Source organism: Camelus dromedarius, chromosome 30 (genome assembly GCF_036321535.1).
Source record: "Camelus dromedarius isolate mCamDro1 chromosome 30, mCamDro1.pat, whole genome shotgun sequence".
In the NCBI taxonomy this organism is placed as follows: domain Eukaryota; kingdom Metazoa; phylum Chordata; class Mammalia; order Artiodactyla; family Camelidae; genus Camelus; species Camelus dromedarius.
In genome coordinates, this window is record NC_087465.1 from 1290160 (window position 1) to 1314979 (window position 24820).

A 24820-nucleotide genomic window follows, 5' to 3' on the forward strand; every position below is an offset into this window, starting at 1 on the left:
GATTAATCCATGGCACTAAATAGAACTTTGTAGACAAACAAAACCCTGCACTGCTGAATGGACGGCTAAGGGCGGGCCCTGCTCGATAATGAAATGAAATAGTGCTTTTATTTGGCTTTGTTTTCCTTAATAAAGCCTTAATATCTCGGGAGTCAAAGGTAACTATTTGCGGGTCTCTTGCAGGGGCCCGCTTTGGGTTTTAATGTTTATTTTTGGTGTAAGTGGCATACATGACTCCCTGGTCATTGAGTGTATGAAGCAGACAGTGTAGACGGTGTGAGTCTGGCGCAGGCAGGCATTCTAACCAGTGGTGCCTCTGTGACTCTGTCCCCTGCAGGTGCTCCCAGCGACCAGAGCAGCGGCACGTCCTCACCTCTTTGTGACAGCGGTTTGCACCTCAACTACCACCCCAACAACACAGTAAGATGGCCAAGGCGCAGCCCCCATTAGTAAGGAGGGAGCCCAGGGAAGGTCCGGGAGAATACGTGTAGCGTCAGTGCGCAAAAACTGCTGTGAAGTCCGGTTTCTCTGATATGTTTGAAATCCGTGGTTGCTTCATGATTTAAGGATCACGATAATCCAGGGAGGAAAAACACGAGTAGGTCAGTTACTTTTTTAATGTCACTTTTCTCTTCTCAGGTCTGTATGAAGCCCTTTGTGAGCTACAGAAACTTACCTTTGGGACACCACGTGTCACATCATATAGTCACCTAATAACATTGCATATTATATGTGGTTTCATGTTCTATGTCATTTGACATAACTTTCATCATTTTTTCTTTTGAAATTATTTCGCTATAAGTGGCTATATAATTTGCCACACATTAGGATTTCTTAGCATCCTTCATGCACACCAGGAAATTAATGCAAAGTGGGGAGACCTAACCTACACATTACATGAGATGTGAGGAACATTAAACTATGCATGTATTTAATAATTGATAAAATTGACATGTTTGTTTTATACCCATTTAATAAAGTGTCCATTTTGATTTTCCACCTGTATTTGGGAGTAAGCAGGTTTTTCTTTTTTCTTTCCTAATAGATTTTTGAAACTCCTTGTATCTCCCCCTTCAGAACATTCGCACGTTCTGAAGACAAACGATTCTGCCTGGTTAAACGTGAGGCTCACAGGCATCCCCTGTGCTCACTTTATGCGGAATTTTTGTTTTCTGTTCCACGTGTTAGGCTGTGTGAGACACGTAGCTTTTTCTTCTGACGTGGACGGTTCACTCTCCACTGGGAATCCTTGCCCTCGCTGTGGCATTTTTCTTCCAAGCCCTCCTCTTGGGCACCTCCAGGCCCTCTTGGAGCCCATCGTGCTGAACCGCACCAGCACCCATCGCGGCTGAAGGCCTCCGGGCCCCACGCCTCTCCCGTTTGGTTGGTTTAGCTCCTGCAGGGGAACCCTGGGCACCACCGAGGGTCATCTGTGCAGGTGTAGACCCGCCACACCGGGGGCACTTCATCTGGCTGCCTCTTTTACTTTGTTACCAGAGAAATCGTCCCACGAGGGAGGCTGTTTACAATGCGGATCTTCGGAAGACCGGGATCTGAGTGACTTAGCGGCTGCTTTCCTGGTGGGGAAACGGCTAGACACACCCTGGGCCCCGCAGCACTCCAGGGCCCGCGAGGGGCAGTGGGGGCCGCTCCAGCCTTAGTGATGGGGCGGCTCGGTCGGTTCTGGCCCCAGGGCCTCGTCGGTTTGCCCTCGTGGGTCACACAGGGTCGCTGTTTCTTTCTGCAGGTGCCCTCCTGCAGAAAGGACAGGGGCACAGGGGCTGAGCGCTCGGAAGCGCTTCATTTCCCTTCTGTGAGAGGGACCCGTGACGGCCTGTCTCTCGGACAGGCGCGGGGAGGCCGGGGCATCCAGGACCCTGCCTGGGACTCGTGGGCTGGGGGAGTGGCGTTTCTGCACCCGGGGGGTCTCACTCTGCTAAGGAGCCTGAGCCCTGACGGCCCTGCTGAGCTGTCACCACCGCCTGTGTCACGTCATGTGACGTGAAGGCCGGGGGAGAGGAGGATGGCTCCTGTGGCCCCTGGTCTGGCCCCTGGGGCGGCCCCACGAGCATGTCTTACACGGTGGAGGGGGGGCGTCCTGGGGACCAGCCACGGCCCCTCACCACCGTCGGAGCCAGGCCTCCCTCTGGCTGCGGGACGCGGCTGAGGACTTGGCCGACCCTCACGGGCACCGTGGTTGACAGTTACCATAAAGAACACTCAACCTTTAGCAAAAAATACGTAACAGATTTTCCCCTAAGCAATTTTGAAGAAATTAATACCTGAAAGAGGCTAAAAATTTTAGGCTCACGGGGCTTCAGCACCTGCGCTAGAGCAGAGTCTCCTCCAGCCTCAGGACGGGCACGGTGGGGTCTGGCAGCAGGGGAGCCGGCGCCGGGGCCCCAGGCCGGATGGAGCCTGGCTCTCACAGCTCCTGCGCCGTGAGTGTCGGCGTCCTTCCCTGTGTGCCGCTTGTGAGCAAGTTTAGCAATGAAGCTGGGATCGTGAAAGAAGGGTGGATTCACATCAAGTGAAAAACTCAGATTTTATTCAAATACATGTCTTCTCTACACATAAGGAGAAAATACCCACACTTTTTTAATGACACCTAAAATAACATGTAATCTTAAACCTGTAGAAAACAACATAAGGAAATACAAACATTGTGTGAACATGAGGGTTAAACAGTGGACAGAGGTTTCCTTGAGTCGAGCTGGAGAGCTGTTTTAGGGGAATGTTCATTCTACTCAAAAATCTTTCGAAGTAACTGATGGATCACAAGGCCTTCTAAGAACGTTTAATGCTGAGCAGATAGAAACCATTTGCTTAATTGAATGAACTATGATTACTTGACTTTTGTCACAAGCTAGTTCTTTGCAGTTAGTTTCACCCCACCTTTCCCATTCTTGAGTGAATTCAGTTGTCGCAGTTTTATTTTTTTCTTCCTCCTCCTCACCCCATTTTTTCACGTTTTCAGCAGTTTGGTTCTTGATCTCAGTGTGTCCCTCCTCACTTTCTCATAGAATTCTGTGGATAGAGAAGTTAACACAGGTAACTTCACTGTCAGTGAACACGAACGTCTTGTGGTATTTTATCCGCGTCTTGTGATGGTTTAGGGATAGGCGTCCCTCAGATGAGGAGGGCTTGTGACGTGGAACCCACGGCACTGAAGGCTCGTTTCCTTTTCAGGACACGTTATCCTGCTCCTCGTGGCCCGCGTGCCCCGGGCTCAGGTGGGAAAAGCGATGGTGCGACCTCAGACTGATCCCTCTGCTCCACTGCCGCTTCTCCCAGTACGTGCCGGGGACGGACCTGAGCCGGTGAGTCCCGCGGGCGGCTCTCCCTGGCCGTCCGCCCCCAGGAGCAGGCCGAGCTGCCTGCACGCGGCAAGGCGCGCGTCAGCGCAGGTGGCCGAGGCGTCGTCCCGCGCTGTTCTCTTTGTTCCCGCTGTCTGTGTAACTTCGTGTTGAGCGGTTTCGCGCCTTTGATACTTCCTGAGACTTGGTTTCACTCAGTATTTAACTAATTTTAGGAAATGCTCCACGTGCGCTTCAGAGAGTGTGCAGTGTCCACACAGTGCAGCCCGGTCACGTTTTTCACTGGAGATTGGGATCCTCTAATAACCTAGTAGTGTGGCTGCTTCTCGTTTAGAACTCCACCCCTGAAGGCCGTCTGGGTGGTCCCAGGGGTTGGCTTTTCCAGACAGAGCTGCTGTGAGCGCTGGAGTGTGGGCTTCCGTGCGAAGAGGCATCCTCACTTCCTCGGGCGCGAGCTCGCAGCGCAGCTGGCCGCACGGCAGCAGCTGTTTAGTTTACCGAGGGGCAGACAAGGGTTTGCGGGGGCCCGTGCAGCCCCGCAGCCCCGCGGGGCGGGCGGCGCCGTCCAGGCCCCCGCGTCTCTGCCGGGACGCGGTGTTGCTGTCTTCCGTTTCGCCGTTCCTGTAGCTACAGCGCAGGTAGGATCTACCGCCGTGGCCTGAATGTGCACATCCCGGTGCTGCTGGGCGTCTTGCCCTGTGCTTATCCGTCGCATGGAACCCTCTTTGGTGAAATGCCGCTTTGTCTTTGGACCATTTTGTAATTGGCCTTATTTATGTATTTTTATTTACTTTTTGACTGCTGAGATTTGACAGTTTTATATGTGTTCAAGAAAAAACTCCTTTGTCTCAACACACACGTTTTTGTATTCTAACTTTTTCCCCTTTTTTCAAATATTTAAACATTTTGATTTTTAGCATTCCCTCTATGATGTTGTTACACCTACACCGTCTTATTTTGCCTTAATTGTTGCCTAAGCATCACACCGTATGTCTCCGTCCTTCAAGCTGCTGTAACAACACAGCAGATGATAGCAGCGAGCAAGCGGCAGAGACGTGTGCGCGCAGCCCGGAAGCCGCAAGTCCTAGCCGAGGCGCCGGCGTCACGGTGGAGTCTCTGATGGAGACCCCGCCCTGGCTCACGCGCGGCGTCTTCTCGCTCTGTCCCCCCGAGGTGGAAGGGACCAGGGATCTCTCGGGAGCCCCTCCCGCAATCGCTGATCCTGTTCCCAGGGCTCCACCCTCCCGTCGTCAGCGTCCCTGAAGCCCCGCCCATCAGCCCATCACATTGGGCATCGGGGTTTCAGACCACAGCACCACACAGACATGATTTATGACTGTTTATAAATGCAATTTACTATTTTTGTCTTTTTCAGAAAACGCTAGAAACTTAGAACACTTTAGCTAACTCCTTTCTTTCCTGTCCTTGGGCATATTTCTGATGAGCTCTGATTCACGTGTGCAGCCTGAGTTCCTGAAGATATTTTATCATCGCGTAACTATTCCTCAGCAGTGACCCACCTTTAACCTTTCTTTTGTTCGTCTTTATTTGTTTTGGTTCTATTTTTCTTCTGCCTTAAGAGCTTTTTAGAATATTTCTATTAATGGCATTTTTAAATGTATGAATTTGTTTTGTTTTGTTTTTACTTTTAAAAATGTATGTAGTTGCATGGAGTAGAAGTGTTCAGCTTAAGCAATTTACGAGAAAAAAGAATTTGCATGAGTGCAGATGAATTCTGACATTTTTACTTTTATGGCACCTCAGCACAATTGAATTAATTACACTCGATAAACATGACAGTAATAGTCAGTTACAGACCCAGCGCTGTTCTGAGTGGATTGCACAGCAGTTCACATTCAAGAGCTAACGTATTCTTCACTCATTGCCTAAAAAAATATTTTTTAACATTTTTTAATTGAGTTATAGTCATTTTACAAAGTTGTGTCAAATTCCAGTGTAGAGCACAATTTTTCAATTTTACATGAACATACATATATTCATTGTCCCTTTTTTTGCTGTGAGCTACCACAAGATCTTGTATATATTTCCCTGTGCTATACAGTATAATCTTGTTTATCTGTTCTGCGTATGCCTGTCAGTATCTACAAATTTTGGACTCAATAAATACTGCTTTAGTATCTGTACGTGGGAAGTGTTGAGGTTGAGGAACAAAGCTGCCATGTTCACTTTCCACCCAGAGAAATCAGAGGTCAGAGAGTGGCATGAACTTAAGTTCTGTGCCGTCACCTTACAGGAGTGGGAGGGACGTGTAGGGCTTGTGTGGGGATGATGAGTTGCCAAAATTCAAATCGGGAGATGAACTGGTGATTCCGCTTTGGGAGACAGGTAACGAAACTGTGGAAGAGCTTCTGACGAACCTCAGCCAACGGTGGCGGTTTTGAGCCAGGAGCCGGGGCAGACCATGCATTGGGCAGAGAGCACACCGAGGTGGCCCCTTGGTGGAGACGCCCCTGAACTTGCTGCTGGTGGACTGAGCTCAGTGTGAAACAGAGCGAATGGCTGGAATCACTGGCCCCACGGTCTCCTTTCATTTTGCCCTTTTCTTCATCATCTCTCCAATAATTAATAACCAACTCAGGAAAAGTGGCTTATTTTTCAAATACTGTTTGAGTCGGTTCTCTCCAGGAAGAGATGCCCTGCCCTGAAATATTCTGACCCTTGTTTGAGTATCTCGAGACCCTTCCTCCGTCCCTGCCTGCAGCAGCATCGCGCCTGCTCTAACCCACCGCAGACAGGCCTTCGCAAAGTACCGACACGAGCCTCTCACTCCTGGGCCCTGTGCTTCCCAGGGCTCTCCCTGCCCGGGCCAGGTGGCGATGCTGAGCTGGCGTGCAGGGCCCGCTTCCATCGCATCCATCGGGCTTCACCTAGTCGCCGCCCTGTGACTTGCCACTTCCCAAGACGCACGTTGTAGTGACGACCACACTTCTCTCAAACTGCCATGCTTGTACGAGGCTGACGTTCGTCTTTGGAGTCCTTCCCTCCTGTCTGAAGGGTGTGCCTTCTCGCCTTTCCCGTGTCTAAGCCATCCATCCCGTGGGACCCGAAACCCTGCAGGGATCTGACCACCTGCTCCCTCGTAATCTGTGAAGGAAGGCGGCACTGAGCCACACCCTTCCTCACCCTTTATGAACCCCTTCAGCCAGCTGCTTCATTCTCACTCTCCCCGACACAGGTTTGTTTCAGTCCCACATCATCTCATCTTTGGCCAGTTACCCAAACTGGTCCAACAGGGCCACTCCCTCCCTCCGCACGAATTGGACCGTGCAGCCAGTCCTCCGTGGGACGTTCGGCTGCGGGTCCCGTGGACTCTGAGCTGCTCACACGAGGCTCACACCCTCCTCCTCGGGCTGGCCTGCCTCTCCGTGGGCTCCCCGCTGCCCTTCGTGGACAGGGGATCCCCGCCACTGCAGACTTGCACATTTTGGTCTCTCCACCTCTTCCTCGTGCTTAAAATGCCTGCTCCCTCTGCCTTCGCCTGTTCACTCCTCACAAACTAAACATCACCTACACCTGCCTTCGTGCGATCTAAGAGCAGCAGCGACTCAAAGCATGCACCACTTAACCGAGCGCACAAGAAGTGCATGCATATTCATGGGGATCCTGCTGTGCCAAAAAGTAGTTATGAATGCTTGGTGTGCAGTATATTTTTCATATAAAGGGAAAACTAAATTTGAATTTTAAATGAATAAACCTAGTTTAAAATTCAGCAACACTGGAGAATAACTTTTATTGCCAGAAAAGTAATCAGGAATCCTTAGAAAAATATAAGACAATATTGAGCAGAAAGTGGGAAAAAAACCCTGCACTCAGAAGCCTAGGTTACCCAACTCTAGCCATGCAACTGCTTTGTTTCAGCAAGTGTGTGTGTGTACAAAGAATTGTCATTTAGCCCGGGGACCCTCAAGGCTACAATAATTGTGGCTAAAGTTTAATGTCTCACAGCACAAAACCGAATTAACAGGTAATGCATTTTATTGATTTCAGAGAGCGTACGATCAAACAAGATGAAACACATAAGTTTTGGCTTGACAATTTCTGATTATCTTGACCCAAAAATGACATTTTCTGAAAGCTGCAGACACCGCCGCACACTGCCGCTGCCCCTCAGTGCTGGGTGGCGGACGTTGTCACTGAGCTGCCCCAGACACCGCAGTCGGGACCACATGGCGGTGGTTCATTCACGAGCTTCTGTGATATGTGAAAGCATCTGGGTCCTACCAGTTACTCCATGAATTCTGACTGAATCCGTAAAGGATATTTTGCTCATTTTCTTTTGGGGAAATCGAGGCACAACAAAGTAACCTAATTTGCCAGTGTCCTTATTTATTCAATAACAGAGGCAGAAATGGGGCCCAGGCTGCCATCCTTATGCCCCGCCTGCCTTCCAAGAGGTACATGTAAGCAAAGAACCCGTTTAAATACTTCACTCGTATTCCTGAAAGGGTTTCTGACAAACCCACCTAAAAAGTGGAAACAGAATGTAAACGGTGATGTATGTTGGCAGCTAAGCCCAAGTTTATGAAAGGTCAGTCTTCAGACTGACTCCGCGTGGAGACGACGCGGCGCGTGTGACTGCACGGATGGCGGACTGGCTCCAGGGGTGCTGGCTTTAACCAGCTGAGGTGCCCAGGCGCCGTGACGTATTTACAGCAGAGAGGACGGCGATGTTCAGGACAGACTGTAACTTACGGTGCATGAAGCAATGGTTGTGATGACCAGCGAGCAGAGAGAACCGTGTGCGACTAAACGCAGACTGGTTCCCCCACGGAGAGCTGAGCTTCCGTGCACCGCAAATCTCTCACTCACTCTTGAATATCAAAATTAAGTTAAGAAATTCAGGTCAAGTTGCAATATTCTTCTTGTGTTTAGCGTATTTTTTTCCTGTCACAAATTCAAAAGAACATCATTTCAAAGAGATGAAGAATAGTTGTCCCTTCTTAGGCTTTTTGTGTATTTTTAAGAGCAAACAAAAAAGAATATTTGAATATTTCCTGTTATCAGTAGAAAGCGCTTGGTCTGCAGCAGGTTTCTCTGGAGATATTCATAATGTGGATGCAGGGTGCCCGGATGGGAAAGGCTTTGCCTTGTGTCCAGTTCTGAGACCCGGACCAGCCTCGTGGGACGGGAGAGCGACGCGGCCCTCATGATGGTCCTGGGCCAGACACGTGCCCGTCATGGGGGGGTCTTTGCTTGTGGAGATGAAATCACGTGTAGAATCTACAAACACCTACTCAAAAAACTCAGAAGAGAGAGAAAAACTATTTAATTGGAGAAAAACATATAAATGTATGCCATTTACATCACATTTTGAATACTGAGTTAAAGAATTTTTCTATTGCTTCAAAATGGGCTGGGATTTAAATATAATTTGTGCATTTTCTGAAGTATATTGTGTCGCATCACAGAGTAATTCTCAAACATGAGGATTTGGCTACTTTTCATTCATTTGGGGTTTTTTAAAATCTATTCCTCTCCATTAAGCTTATATCGAAACATGCAAGAACCTGATACAGGAAAAAAAAGTAAACAATTAGAGCTGTAGGAAGCTGCTTTAAATTCTATAGCACTTTTGTCGATGGCTCCATTTAATTTTCTCTAACAACAACAGAAACAGCAAAATCTCAGTGGAGGATTATAGAGACATTTAGGCTGACTGTTGCATTTTAAGTCAAGCGTGGTGGTTGTGCACCACACGCACGTAAACTTAGAGTGTGAGTATTCAGAGCAGGTGAGGAGCTATGAACCTCTTGTCCCAAACTGCTTGAGAAGGTAGGTAACAGCTGGTTCCACAGCTGACAAAGTGCTCCAGCTCCTGACGTCACGTGATATGATGCCCAGTCTCTGGGTGTGTGGCTTTTGTGTGTCCATTCTGTGACATCAGAAAACGCACTGAAAAATGTCAAGAGGAGGCGATGGTACCCGAAACGATAAACACCAACGTGGGATTCCATGGCACACGGGGAAAGAAGCCCCGTCAATGTCTTAGCTGTTTTCCACTTACGTAACGTACATTTGACATCTCAGAGGTTTTCCAGATTCATCTGAATCTCAGAATGCTTTCTCGTACCTCAGAATCGTGTGTTGCCTGCATTCATCCTGAGGGCTCCTTTTAAAAACATATTTTTATGACAAGTAAGCAAATAAGAATTTGAAGCTGCATTTATACTGTTTGAAAGAAGAGCTTTCGAACAGATAACTATTTCAAGTTGCTAAGAGACAAGTGAGATGATGCTTCGGTCTAATTTGTTCTGACATCTCCGCAGGCAGAACGCTTTTCAAGTCACGGCAGTGGACGGGGTCTGCAGCGGAACCCTCCAGTGCCTCTCGGCCGAAGACTGCAGTGAGTGGCTGCAAGCAATAGCGACGAACATTTCCAACCTCACAAAGCACAATGTGAGTACTGATTGCAGAACACCTGCCAGGGTTTACCAGCCTTGGTGGATTTCTTCATATAATACGGATGTAACTTTGCATCAACTGCATGGTATTTGTCTAAGAATGGGCCACCGCACATCCGTCGTAAAAGCCATTGTGGATACTGGTTTAAAGAAAATCACTCTGTCCTGAGAGTCTTAGTCCAATGTATCAGCCCAAGAGTGCTTTTGCATCTAAGCTTCACAAACATTGCAGTGCTGACATTAGTTAAACGACTGGAAGTACTCATTTGGCATGTGATCACTAAAGCATCTGTCTGTCTGCCTGTTCACTCGAGAGATTAGCCTGCATAAAAATAAATTAGAAATGCATGTAAAGTAAGTTTAAAAGTAAAAGAGGATCATGCTATAGAGATGAGGTCAAATGACTAGAAAGAAAAGAGGAATATTAAAGTAATAGTATTTTAGGAACACTTAAATAATGAATCATGTTTTAGTGTATGGACCATTGGAGGATGGGTGCAGGAGGAACTTGGAAAAAAACAAAAAAAGAGAAGAAAACAGCTGCAATCACTGAAGCCAACGTGCTGGCCGTTGTCTGTTCCCTTTGCTCGCCGATTCTCAGCAGCAGTAATTCTGTGAAATAGGGAGATTTTCATAGTTTTATGTGGAAATTCCTTGTAATTATGTTGCTCAATGAATTTTTTTCCAGAGGTTATTGAATATAAAGTGAAAAAGATTTAGACAAAACGATTTTAATTTTACTTTACCATTATTCAAGGTGGCTCTGAAATAATTACGTGCATTTGGTAAACATGTCTAGTGGAAGACGGTGCTTCTCGGAGATGTGTCTCAAAGCTGGGCTTCACAGAAGCACGTTCATTTTCCTCAAGTTATATGCTTTCCCTGCAGAGAGGGAGGGTGACCGAGGCTGGGGTTTCCTGGAATGGATTCCAGCTAAGCCGAAACCGGTTCCCATTGGTCGTGTGCTGTTATTTTGGGTGAAGTGGATTTGAACAGATTTGTGAAGGTAGAATTCAAGAGTTGTGAAAAACAGTGCTTGCTTCAGGTTAATCCTCTAATTCAGCTATACACACACACACACACACACACACACGTATATTCTTTTTCACTTTCTTTTTCATTAGAGGTTATTATAAGATGGTGAATATAGCTCCCTGTGCTGCACAGAAGAGACTTGTTTGTCTATTTCATACGTGGTAGTTAGTATCTACGAACCTCCCACTCCCAACGTATCCCTCCCTGCTCCCCTTCCCCCGGTAACGAGTTTGTTCTTTGTGTCTGTGAGTCTCTTTCTATTTTGTAAATATGTTCATTTGTGTCTTTTTCTCTTTTTTTTCTTTTTGGATTCCACATATGAGTGATACCATGTGGTATTTTTCTTTCTCTTTCTGACTTGCTTCACTTAGTATGACAATCTCCAGGTCCATCCATGTTGATGCAAGTGGCGTTATTTTATACTTTTTATGGCTAAGTAGTACTCCATTGTAAATATATGCCACAGCTTCTTCATCCGATTATCCATTGATGGACATTTAGGCTGTCTCCATGTCTTGGCTATTGTAAATAGTGCACTATGAACTTGGGGTGCAGGTGACTTTTCAAATTAGAGTTCCTTCTGGATAGATGCCCAGGAGTGAGACTGCTGGGTCACATGGTTAAGTCTATTTTTAGTTTTTTAAGGAACCTCCATACTGATTTCTATAACAGCTGCACCAACCTGCATTCCCACCAGCAGTGCAGGAGGCTCCCCTTTCTCCACAGCCTCTCTAGCATTTGTCGTTTGTGCGCTCTTTAGTGATGACCATTCTGGCTGGTGTGAGGTGACACCCCATTGTAGTTTTGATTTGCATTTCTCTGATAATTAGTGATGCTGAGCACTTTTTCATGTGCCTGCTGGCCGTTGTATGTCTTCACTGGAGAAGTGCTTGTTCAGGTCTGCTGCCCGTTTGGGGTGGGGCTGTTTGCTCTTTGCTGTTGAGCTGTGCGAGCTGTTTGCACGTTCTGGAGGTCAAGCCCTTGTCAGCCTCATCATTTGCAGGTGTTTTCTCCCAGTCCATAGGTGGCCTTTTTGTTTTGTTTATGGTTTACTCTGCTGTGCAAAACTTATCAGTTTAATTAGGTCCCATTTATTTTTCTTTTATTTCTGTTTCCTGGGTGGACTGCCCTAGGAGAGCACTGCTGACACTTAAGTCAGAGAATGTTTTGCTTGTGTTTTCTTCCAGGAGGTTTATATAGTGTCTTGTCTTATTTTAAGTTAATTTTTTTGTGCGACGTGAGGGAAGTGTTCTAATTTCACTGATTTCTATGCAGCTGTCCAGCTTTCTTGAAGGATATTTTTTTAAGGAAAGAAAAATGATTCCAGATCCAGGCTTAGGATGTGGGAAGGAAGGGCAGTGATAGGCCTGTGAGTTAATCTGCATACACTTTTTTTGTATCTAAAACCATTTTAAAATAAAAGGTGTATTACTGTAAAAGATGCATAAGGATGTGTATATACATTAACATGAACACATGTACTTCCATCATTGTTACATGTATGTACATTGATCCCAGATACTAACGTATTTTCAGGATAACTGTCAGCTCTCTGATTTATTCAGCCATCGTTTCATTTAGTAAATACTTTGGAGGGCCTACAGTTTGATAGGTATTAGGGCTGTAATGAACAAAAATGGTCTTTGCCCTCATGGAGCAAATAGTCTAGTGGGGAGGGGAGGTATTAATTTAAAAAGCACACAGGGAAATGTGCAGTTGCAGCTGTCATAGGTCACACAGAGAAATGCTTTGAGAGGCTGAGTGTGCACCCCTCAGAGAGGTGAGGGCCGTTCCCTGAAGTCGGCGGACGAACAATGAAAAAGGTCAAAGTAGGTGAATTGGCAGCAAAGGCATTTTATGCAGAGGTGACAGGGCGTCGCCACGCAAGAGCGAGGCTGTAGAGTGAGGCACACGCATGAACTCACCTAATACGGAGACTGTCACTGGTCCTGGGCAAAACGAAAAAGTTTAGACCAAAATAAGTGAGTTTTTCATAAATCTCAATTACTTTTTGGGAACAGGTTGTCAGTTTGATACATATCTTCCTATGTCTGTGGTGTCAAATGTCTGTTTTGTTACAAAATAATGATTATCGTAGGTAAGTTTTGTCTTAACTAAAATCGGTGTTTAATAAAGTAAGAGACTGTTTGCTTACGACATCACAGCGAACTGTTGGAAGTTTAATGCTCCTGGAAACGCATGTCTCCGAGTTGCTGAGCCAGAGCCTTGCTGACAGGGCAGTATAGATATGTCCCTAAAATAACTGGGCACTTGAGGTCACTGAGCACCAGGGCGGCAGAACCTGTGATGTCACCAGCAGAATACAAATCATTAAGGAGAGGTTCGATTTGGGAACGTCCCCAGGATCAACTCCTCAAGTCTCTCCAAGGCTGACCTCATCGTAACTTGAAAATGTTCGTGGTATTAACGGTCTCCATCTCAGCGCTGTTCACACGCACACGCACAGTGTGGCGGGGAACACAGAGTGTTCATTGAAGACTAAGGTAGTGGAAGAGACCAAGGGCTGTGAGCCTGAGTGGGGCGGGCACACGGCAGCGCTGGGGAAGGGGTCTGTGGGCACTAAGCCGGGGCTGGAAGGGCAGCCCCGAGCGCTCGCTGCCTGGTCACAGGGGTTCATGCGACGCCCTGGCCAAGCCGTCCCTGCCGCGTGGAGGGAGCTAGGCTTTGGGGTCCACAGACGTGTAGGTTGGGGCTTCGTGAGCCCCTTCAGAAGCAGACCCTAGGTTTGCTTCCGTCCCTGCGAGGGCTGAGTGAGAGACTTCCGATCTGCTGGCCCTGAAAGCCCGCTGAGACGTCGGCGCTTCTCTTCTCTGCAGTTTCCCTCTAGATTAAATGATTGGATCCCTGAGCCGCCGGCAAATGCAGCATCGATTTGCTCGTTGCACGTGAGGGTACAGTCTTGGTTTTGTCCCGTTGTCTCTGAGATTCTTCCTCTTCTGAGAGATGGTTGTTTGGATAACAGAATGTTGGTAAAACTGGACAAAATGAGTTAAAATAAATGTCCAGTGGTGACTAGACCATTAGGCAGCTCTGATTTGTCAAGCCAGAGATCTGCACACAGTCCCTTGTTTTTAAAAGAGACAGAGGAAGCAGGTAAAAGGCAGAGCTCTGTTTCAGCCACGTTTCATGGGTCTGCCCTTTCGCATTGTTCTCTACCGCTGCAGCGCTAAGATAAACCCTGACCAATACACAGAGAATTTCATGTGCCACTTCTCCCAAGGTTACCTACTAACATAAAAGAATCTCCTCTGGTCTAAATTCTTCCATATTTATCCTATGCACGCATTTCCTCTATTGGAATGGAATATGTTGCTTGAAATGTATCACTTGTGTGTGTGTGTGTATGTGTGTGTGTGTATACAAACAGATAAATATATATAATATGCTTCTATTCTTAAAGGTTCATTGAGAATTAGTATGGTCTTAAATGAAAGTGTATGATTGCATATGTGGGATTTTCAAGACATACAATTCATATTATGTGAAAAAGATTAGACTCTCTCCCTCAAATGTATCAGTTGTGAATGCTTTCAGTAACAATTAGAGACACCCTAAGTACTGATGGAGTAAATAGTTGAGTTTTTTTCCCCACATGAAAATAATTGTGGATGGTGCCATTTGCTGGAAGCCACCATCCACCCAGAACCCATCCCCTGCCTGCACACATTATCGCTACTGTTATCCACTACCCTTGGAGTACTGGCTTTTACCTTATGTTTGCCACCTCATAGTCACACAAAGGCTGCAGCAGTTCCAAACATCACTTCAGTGTTCAGAACAGGAAAGAAAGGGAAGCAGGGTAAGTAGCGCCAGCCACATGTCTCCCCTTTTATCAAGATAAGACAAAAATTCCCAGAATCCCTTTACTGGACTAATACTGCTCGCTTTCCTCTTGAACTCAGCCTCTGACAGTTCTGGGGGATGAGTGGCTGGGCGGTGGCATGGCTAGTCTCTACTTTTTCTAGCATTTATGGTGAGATGTCACCAAGAAAAGAAGTGTGCATGGCTTTTGAGTCAGACGACCAACAATATCTACTGCATTGCTTAATACCAAAAGCATATAAATTCTCAAGATAACGCACGAACAGCCGATACCCCTCTGATTTCCGTGGGACGATCGCAGCCCTCAGGACTCATGCACACTCACTTCACCAGCCATTCGAGCCCATCAGGATGTAGTTCACCCGTCTGCCTACATTTTACCCATTTACTTGCAGGAGCAAAAAAAAACTTATTTGGGAGTCATACATAATCCACAGAGAGCTGCTATACTGAATGGCAAACACTTGCAACTTGAAAAGAAAGGGAATATTTTTCCCATAATACCGTGGGGTGTGAAAAGCTGAAGGAAAAACTTTTGTCACGTCTGCCGCATTCAAAGGACTCAACAAAGCTCGTAGGTGAATTGAAAGTCATGACAAAATAAAGCCTAGAAGAAAGGAGATTTACCGAAAAGGAACTCGAGTCTGTGATCAGAGCTTCTGGAGTGCGGTTCTGACAGGCATGGGCGCCACTGAAGGCGACTTTCCTCCCTTCACGGCTGCTGGCGTTTCTGTGCCCTTAGACGCACTTTTCTGTGCTAGCGTGTTGTTTTCTGCACTGTTTCTCCTCACAGACCAAAATAGGGGCGCCAGGCACGCCGGTGGCAGCCGGAACCGGTTCCAGGGCGGTCGAGCCGAGGCAGCCAGGAAGCCGAAGCAGAGGAAGCGTGAGGGCCAGCCGGGCTGTGCCGCGCGCGTGTTCCTTGCCGTCATGTCCTCGCTCTCTGCGTGACTGACTTGGCGTATCTCGTCAGGAGGGGTTTCGGTGCAGTAGCTAACCTGCTTTGGCTCTCAGGAAACTCCTCACCAGAAGTCAAGGTTGACATTGGAAAATAGTAGCTGATTCTTATTTGCACAACCCAGAGCATCTGCTTGGAGGTTAACTGAACAGTGCGATCATGATCAGATGGGCAGCTTCACTGGACGCAGTGCTGTGCCCGCCTTGGTGCAGTCGCCCCCAGCCCCCAGCCGCTCCCCCGGGCCTGATTCTTCTGCCTCTCTTCCCGGCCAGAGCGTCCCCAGCTCCTGGTAGCTCAGGCCTCAGAGCTGCAGGTGCAGCGCCCGCACACACCGCCCCTTCTGCCACCGCTCCCGCCTCGGGCTGGATTCGGCAGGGCTCCGTCATGCCCCCGGCCCCAGGGCTGACCCCACCGGGCCCGCCCCCCACTGCTCCCAGACTAACGGCCACTCAGGAGGACCAGGGGGTGATTACTCCCCACGGGACCTGCACCGTCCAGTGGAAGTCAAGGGCCGGAAAGAGGCAAGCTACAGATGACCACCATCCCTCAGTAGACGGACCGCTGGGAAGCACAGTGACCACGTGACGCTCTGAAGGCGTCACTCCCTGGTGACAAACCCACAGTGACTGGCTGAGAAACCATGGCCACCGCCCCCTGGTGGACGCCTGCCTTCTGCTGTCCGGCCTCACGTCTGTTTGCCTGTGACTCTTGCTTCCATAAGACTGAACATCCTCGCTCAAGAGCAGTTTAACCCTTGTGGCTCTTCCTCAGGCTCTATTTCTGAAGAAGTGAGTCCAAGGAAACACCTTTGACCTCCAGATGCTCACTGAGGCCAAGCCTTCCGGGGCTCACCTGGTAGCAGGCCTTGTGTGGAAGGGAAGGTGTCCACGAAAATTTTGAGTTTGTGGCCCCTCGATTCAGTGTTTCTTGGACTCCCCTCCTCTTAAGACGGACCTTCAGAGCTGAGCACCAGCGAGCAGAGGCGGCCGCAGACACGTCCTGAGAGTCCTGTCTGAATCCTCAGCTGTAAGGCCTGTGCGTCCCCCTCGCCAGGACTGCTGACGGGTCATCTGGCAATGGTCAAACCTATTTCCTTCACCTTTGACCAATCCCGGCAGATAAAGAACATCTCATCACTTCCATCACTTCCTGAAACCCAGGGCTCCCACGCTGCCCCCGCAAGGACCCCTCCTCCCTCTCCGCACACATTGTTACCTGCTGTACCACACCTGCCAAAGGCCCAGAATTACCTGTCACCTATGCCAGACAATTCTGAGCATAGGAATCTGGTATCCTTGGCATTCACTTGGTGTCCAACCCACAGTCACGTCTGGCGTCTAGTGAGTTCGTGGGAGAACGAATGGCGTCAGCTCTGAGTGAAGAAACAGACATTTGTAAATGGCTGCAACCTAGTTCAGCTTTCAGGCGGCTCATTCACGATGAAGATGTGTGTGTGTGTGTATGTGTGTGTACTATGTGTGAAATGTGTCATACATGTATTCTAATCTTAAAAACAATGATAGGTAAAATTTTAAAATTCTTGGACTAGAAAATAAAGTTTAAGACAGTGCCTTTAATCATCTCAAAATATCGATGTACTGTTAGCAGACAGGCTTTTGAAAGCAACATGGCGTGCTTCTGAAGTTGCTTCTACAGGCACGGGGAACAACCAAGGTAGCAAGGGCAGAGAGTCCAGATTCAGGGAAAAATGGGTGAAAAACTTGAGCTGAAATGGGGGCTCCTGCGGCAAAGATCAATTCTGATTCTTCCCTTCCCCGGTCAAGGCAGAGTCTGAGCAGCCACAGGACCGGTGCGCGGTGGCGGCGGCCGCCCACATGCCAGCGCCCCTTGTCCCCGGGAGGGCCTGTGCCTGCAGGGTGAAGCTGTCTCCAGGCCCTCACTCGTCTGCTAGCTGGTATTAGCCACAGACCTGTAGGGGAGCTGGACGGTGGGTTCTTGCTTCCATAGGATTTATTTGCTTGGACAAATCTTCACAATTAATTTTCCTGGGAAAATACACCTTGTAAGCAGTGTGTGTCCGGGGAACACACCTCCCCAGCCGTCAAAGCCGACGTGTACATGAGGGTTAAACAGCAAAGAGTAACAGAATTAGGACCCAGGTTTTAAATGTAAGCTCTTCACTTACCCGTAAACCTTTAATTGGAAAAAAAAAATCCCTAAACATTTAAAGTGGGAGGGGGAAAAACTGTGTAAAGGACTATTTAAATGTCCTGTTGCATCTCCCTTTGTCTAAAGAGAATGTCGGGGGAGGATACTTCTGCTTTGATTGCTGGGCACAACTGGCGATGCTGAAATTGAATATACAAAATTAAGGAATTAAAAAATTAGAGTGATATTTAAAGCAGATGGGCACTCTAGTGACTTCAAATTTTATTTTTAATAAATCAAGTCCAAGCAGTTCTTCATTAGAACCAGTCATGTAATTATTCTTATCTCAATTTAACAGATCTGCAATAACTAACTTCCTTTAAGGGTTTCCATCATTAATATTCAATTAAATGCTTTCAAAGAAAAAAAGGGACACATTATCATTTCCCCCGGCGTTCAGACATCAGACAAGGTCTATATTGTTACTTAAAATACAGTTCATGCTGTTTAAGTAGATGTTCACTTTTGATGTTGGGTAAAATTGTAAAGTGGTAGAATTATGATTATTTTTTCAGTTTTTTAGTGTAAGAAATATTAGCTGAAAAGGTTTTGTGATGTAAGCTTTCTTTGCCTTTACATGTACCCCTCGATTTTTAAGCAAAATCACAAACTTAAAGTTTAAAGTTCTAATGAAGAGTCTCTAATGAAAAATCTACTGAATTTAAACTAAAATTTTATAACGCAGCAATAAATTCATATTGCTATGTGGTTTTAAATATTTGTTTCTTTAAATAAGACTTCATCAGTACAAAGATTCCCATAAGAAAAAGAAAGGCACTAATGTAGTAAAATAAGATGGGAAAGCAAAATAAAGGGTGAAGATGTTTGACAAAATAAGAGGCAGCTTTTTCTCAATTTGATTAAACATCTATAAAAATATGTAGATGAGATGCAGCAAGAACTATTTTTAGTAATAAATTTTAGGATCTTGAAAATAACTTTCTCTTCTATTCCATTTCATCCACAACGTGAAGATTCTTCTCACGTTGGGTTTCCAATTTGTTCTTTCCCTTAAAAATTATTTAAAATTCTCCTTCTGCAAGAGTGTGTCTCCAGCACTTGACTTTCACATCTCTTGGGCATATTGTTTCCTATAGATTCAGACCCTAAGCCCTATTTGCCATTTGAGGTAATAGACCTGGTAAAAGATATGTTTTAAAATTTGTGCTATCACAGTATTTTTAAATTTTAATTATTTATTGAAGTGCAGAAGAGGATAAAAATGAAAATATAAAGGGGAGGGTATAGCTCAGTGGTAGAGTGCACGCTTAGCATGCACAAGGTCCTGGGTTCAATCCCCAGCACTCCCTCTAGAAATAAATAAATAAACCCAATCACCTCCACCCCCCAAAAAACAAATAAAAAAAGAAAATGTATTGCAGTAATAATGGTATATTTATTGCCAGTGTTTTTGTTAGTGTACGTGTTATGTACACATTAAAAAGTGTAACTTGTTTACATACATAAAAGGAAACGACCGTTCTCCTGCGTGGGTGATGTCATCCTTTGTTCAGTTAACGTTAAACATGAACATTTTCCCATGACAGTAATTGCATCCTGACATCACCTCCATTTAATGGGCTGATAGGGATTTTGCTGTTTGTTAATGTCATAATTAATGAATGTTATTGTTTGACACACACATCATTTAAAATATATCATTACTGGAATAGTGCCCTATGATTTTTGGCATATTAATCAGTGAAAACATTGCTAATTACATCTTAATAGAGGTGTCTAGAAAAAGAATCAGAGTATGAACATTCTTTAGTCTTGTAAACTAAGACCAATGTCTAAATCCAGCCGAATCAAGGCTGGGTTGAGGTTTTTGTAAGGCTCTGTGTTTTTCCTGCCCCAAAGATACAGCCCCCAGGCCTTGGGCTGAGAGCAAGCCTGATTCCAGGACAGGTCCTTCCCGGTGCCCCTCTCCTTGACTGCCTCTGGCTTCTCCTCGCTCCTCTCTCAGCATACATTTCTTAAACTCTTGTCTGTTTTCATAGATTTTCAGATTAATCTTTTTTAGCCTTTTGTCCTGTTCAGATTCAAAATTCAGCGAATGCCTTGAGGTGTTGTGTTTGAAGCCAGGAGCTCACCCTCCTCACAGTTGGGGGAGGCGGGGTGGGGGTGGGGGGATGATGTTATCAGATTTCTTTAAATAAAATGCTTTCATTAAATGCACCTTCCCGTTCTGGTCACTATGAATAGGAAGGTAGGTGTGCCTCAGGCCATCCCGCCCCATCTTAAATGTGTGTGCATTACATTAAACACTGACGCAGGGGGAGTTAGTGGGTGATACATTGTTTTTCAAGGAATTAACCAATTATCCCAGCATTGTTCTCTATTCAAATTTAAAATACAATCTTTATCATTAACTCAGTAATACACATTTTAGATTCAATTTTTGATTTTCTATCAAAAGTCATTGGTTTGTTTGGCTTTGCAGTGGTAAAACCGTGTTTTAATTGTTGTAATTCCGTAGTGCATTGTCTACCCGCCCCCCAAGATGAATCTTAAATGCCCTTGGGCGTATTTGACCGTTTACTCTTGACAGGCCCATAAAGGTCTAAAAATAGCTGCAGTAGAATAAAACCACCAGGTAATATTTTAATTTGGAAGACATTCGACATTCAGGAATGAATGTTTGTATTTCATATGAGGTTAATTATTAATTTTATTTTTATTAGGTTGATTAAAAAGCATTTTTTCTATTTCTTTTTTTTTTCAAATTTAGGAAAACTACTATCTGTATTTCGTATTCAAACACCTTGAAGTTGCCTAGTCATTTTTTATAAACCACGTCTCATTCACAAACAGGTTTTTGTTTTTAGTTCTCAGTGTCTCTAAAATTTAAAGTAAATGTCAAATTTTTTATGTTGAGATTTGTCATAAAAATTAAATTCCCAGAATTTCTGATATAATTAGAACATGCAATGTTTTGTCATAGCAAGAGGATGTGAGGTCTTAGTACCAGCTGCTGCCAGTAGCCCAAAATACGTACCAGTCTAGTGACTTCCGTTAGTTTTGCATTTTTGTTGATTTGTTTATATGGAAATCATTAGCAAAGTGGATAAATTGGGTTCTTTCAATAAATTACAAGGCTCTCAGCTTCGACTAAGAAAGGGGATTAAATCAGATCCTCGTTAAGAAGAATTAGGACCGCTGAGCTGGTTACAGGTTTCCGGGTCAGAGCCGGGAGCCTTGCACAAGCCCTGGGGATGCGCTGCAGTCCAGGCGGCAGCAGCAGGGGCTGGGGCCGCGGTCTGGGTTCAGGTCCAGGATTCTGAGAAGGTGGGAGCAGCCCGTGACGCCCCCCGAGCCCTCCCCGCCAGCCGTCTGGCTGTGATTGACAGGGCATGCGAGGTCACACGGGCCCAGAGCGAGGCCGAGGGCAGAAGAGGTGGGAAGGACAGTCTGCGGTTAAGGTTCCGGTGCAGGGAGGTCAGAAGTACCTGCACCGAGAACAAGGCAAAGTCAGCCGGACCCACAGGCAGGACCACAGGGAAGGTCACTGACCACTTCTGCGCGGGTTTTCAGAAATGCTTTCATGGCGACATGGTTCTCGAATGTGTGTCCAAGAGCAAAGCCTGTGGTGTCAGACACAACCAGGCTGTGCCATGTCCCGGGGCAACTTAACCAATCCTATTTAATCTCTGTGCACCTTAGGTAGACATAATAAAAAAGAAGATTCTTACCCGGTGAAAAGGGGAGAGACAGAGGGAGGGAGGAGGGAAGGAGAGGGAAGGAAGGAAGAGGGAAGGAGGGAAGAGGGAAGGAGAGCGAGCAGGTGGGGGTCCGGGGAGCTTGTGAGCAAAACCTCCACAAGGCGTGTGTCCCCGAGGTCTGTACAGACTGGGACCCGGGACACCGGGGACACCTGTGAGAGGCAGGGGCCAGATCACGAGGGTCTGAGGGATATGGGATTCTGGGCAGGGATTAATTCATTAATTAAGAAAGGGCAATTGAAGATTTGCTTTTTAAAAATGCTACCCTAGATGGAGGGTGTAAGTGTGACAGAAGGGCAAACCTGAAATACTGCTGTTACTCATCTGTCTTTTATCAAGAAGAAAGTTACAGGAGTACGCACCTTCACCTGTGACGTCTCTTGTTGTTACATGATGAACTTGGTGACTGAATGCCAGAATCTCCTCCACAGCTGAGTGGGTGTAGGTCACTGTCAGGTCAGGTGCAGCAGGCGGGAGGAGTCCCGCTCAGAAGGCTGTGTGAGGTGATTTGCTGGATAAGCCCTCAGGTCAGTTTTCATAAGAATTTTGTGAACAGAAGTCTGAGCCTCGCTGCCCTCCGTCTGCCTTTTCTGCCAGCGCTGTGATCTGTCTTGGAGGTTCCCAGTGTCCCAGCCAGTCCAGCGTCAGAAGTCAGTTATCAGGGGAAATTCTGGGCTTGCAGGTCTCCTTGTCCCCCCTCCTCCCTCCTCCCTGCGGAGACCCTGTCCTTGGGACCTCTCTGTGGAGCTCCTTCCAGGTGGCCTGGCGTCACGCTCTGTCTGTGATGCACTCGTTGATGTGTGTGTCCTGCCGGGATCTCCAGCGTCCTAGTCATTTCCTTACCAGTCAGGCATGAAAGAGCTTGGATTCCCTCCTTCAGACTGAAACGCTTTCTCTGGTTACAGCTGTTTTGTCATTTGGAAACCACCCTGGACCTGGGGATTCCATGAGCACCTGGGGAGGAGCCCAGAGCGCTCCCACCTGGATTCCCCAGACCGATGTGCGCTTCACGCCTTGGCCAGAGTGCTGAGCCTCTCTCTCTCCCCCCGTATTTTTGTCTCAGCCCAGAGACTGTTCTCCCTGTGAGCTGGCAACTTGCTTTTACATCATCAAGCATTCCTTCCTCCCTGTTCTTCTATGCACAGCATAAACTCTAGGTTTGGAAGCCACTGAAAGTACTATAGACATTCAAAGCTAAGAATTAAGATTTTTTTTTTTTTCTTTAGAAGTAACTTACATTCAAGACTAAGTTAGTCAAATACAAGAGTGAGATTCTTCGTTCCGAGTCGCCTGTCTCTTCACTAGCTCATCACCGAGCTGGGCGGACAAGACTTCGTGGACTTCTGAGTGCAAGGAGCGGTGCAAACCGGGGCGGGGCCGCGCAGCAGTAGAGCGTGTGCTCAGCGCGCACCAGGGCCGGGGCTCAATCCCCAGGACCTCTATAAAAAGCTTTTTAAAAAAGTGACGTAAACAGGTGGAAATCTATGATTTCATGAACTTATTTTTCAGGGAATCATAATACAAAAATAAATTAAAATAAACAATGTTAGATAACGCTAAGTAGTATGAAGAGGAAAAAATCAGGAAAAGGCCACTTTTAATGGAACACTGCTTTGCGCATTTACCCTGCTACCTCCAGGCCTAGAGGGTTGTAAAGAGACTCAATTTGCTTTATTTCTCATTCACACTGTGGCGACTTAAAAGAATTCATTTGCTTTCTTTTGGTCATTTCACACATTTTAATAAAAACTTTTGTTCAGGTAACTATTTTTTAATCTCAAGTTAAAATCACTCAGCGTATTCTCTGGTTAGACTGCATGAACCCAGATTAACCAGGAAACCCTCGTAGGGCTCCACAGGTTGTCCCCGTCATAAGAACGTAGCACCGTGTATCATCAGTGTGTGTGTGTGTGTGTGTACGCACGTGTCTGTGCTATAAATCTGAAAGTACCTGCCTATCTAATTCATTCAAGGTATTGAATTCCTGTTTAGAAGATGTTCCAGTATGATTCAGGAAAAAACCAGAAATGGAAGCACTGTATATTGTTTCCTTGCACAAACCTGGGGGAATTCCATTTCAGCAAGCTTGATGGCCTAGGCCTGATTCTGAAAGGCAGTTTTCACTGAATGCCATTTTAAGTAAATGTCAGGCAAAGCAGTGTCAGTTACTTCACTTCAGTCATACGTTCTGCATTATTCAGAGAACTAAAATACATGTTGGGGGACTGAAAGACACAAGGCTGGATAGTACGTCCTCGAAGACAGTGGTTCACATAAAATATTGGTAGAATTTTATAGCAATCCTTAAAACCTAATAAAAGGCACAGTTGCACAACGTACTCAACATGGATTGTTTGACTGGTCAGTAAAACATGTTTAGAGTCCTGCTCTTTCTGCCTACATCTCTGAACTATCCTGATTTTAGCTGAAGGCACCAATAGTTTCAGAGATTTCCTGAGCTGATTCCTCACCAGAGCAAAAACTGCTTTGAAATGGTCGGATCAATGCAAGAAAGACAGGCTTTTTGGTACATGGCTGTGTGGAAATCACATAATCACATCAATTTCTCAAGTTTGATTTTCTTCCGTGTTTTAACAGACACGTGTCCCCCCAGTCAGTCTGTTTTCTTAGCTGAGTCGTTTGGTGCTTCTCCAGCCTTGTGCACCCTGTTCATTACATTTCCTCTTAATTCACATTTCTCAGTAAGACAGAGGGGACTAAAACTAGAAAAGGAAAAAATAAAACAATTCACCAAAACAATTCCTAAGTGAAATGGTCTGTCTTAGTCTGATGTAAGATCATAGCATGCAGAGAGCACCTCTCAGGGGTCCCTAGAAACCCAGCTAAAGGTGAAAACCGGTTTTAATCAGTAAAACTTCTGTTGAACAGAGACTTTGTGTATCATAAGGTCATTTGTCTAAATCTGATGTTCATTTTCATTTGGTTTTTTAAGCTAGTTTACATGACTTAATACAGAGGAAACTCTTTCTCCGAAAATTTATTTTAAATTCTTAAGACGTGTTGTTCAATAAATTGTCTTAATGTAAATATTTATTTTATTCAAGGTCCTAGCTGAAAATATTTCGATACACACACATCATCCTTTAGCGCTGGAATATTCCATTTCCTCTGTTCTCTTACGTGTTGTAACAAGTGAATATAACACGACTTCAAAGTGGAAAGTAACATTTTAGAAAGTTACTCTCTGTGTTCTTAGTAGATTATTATTTAAAATTGTGTGAAAACATAGGCTTTTTGTTTCTCATAAAGAGAAAATTATTAGATGGGAATCCTTTGAAATGTTTGCATATGAAATTGGAACGATTTTAATAGCTAATTTAAAAATGTTTTCAT

General features: G+C 46.0%; 1 protein-coding gene across 1 annotated transcript in view; it reads left to right on the plus strand.

Annotated features, from left to right (window-relative positions):
* SNTG1 (syntrophin gamma 1) overlaps positions 1 to 24820 on the plus strand; it is a 357912-nt gene that overhangs the window by 285751 nt on the left and 47341 nt on the right. Inside the window, exons 10-12 of the mRNA XM_064480809.1 lie at positions 338 to 420; positions 3190 to 3320; positions 9605 to 9734. Coding sequence (XP_064336879.1) covers positions 338 to 420; positions 3190 to 3320; positions 9605 to 9734 — 344 coding nt within the window. The remainder of the gene's footprint in view (positions 1 to 337; positions 421 to 3189; positions 3321 to 9604; positions 9735 to 24820) is intronic.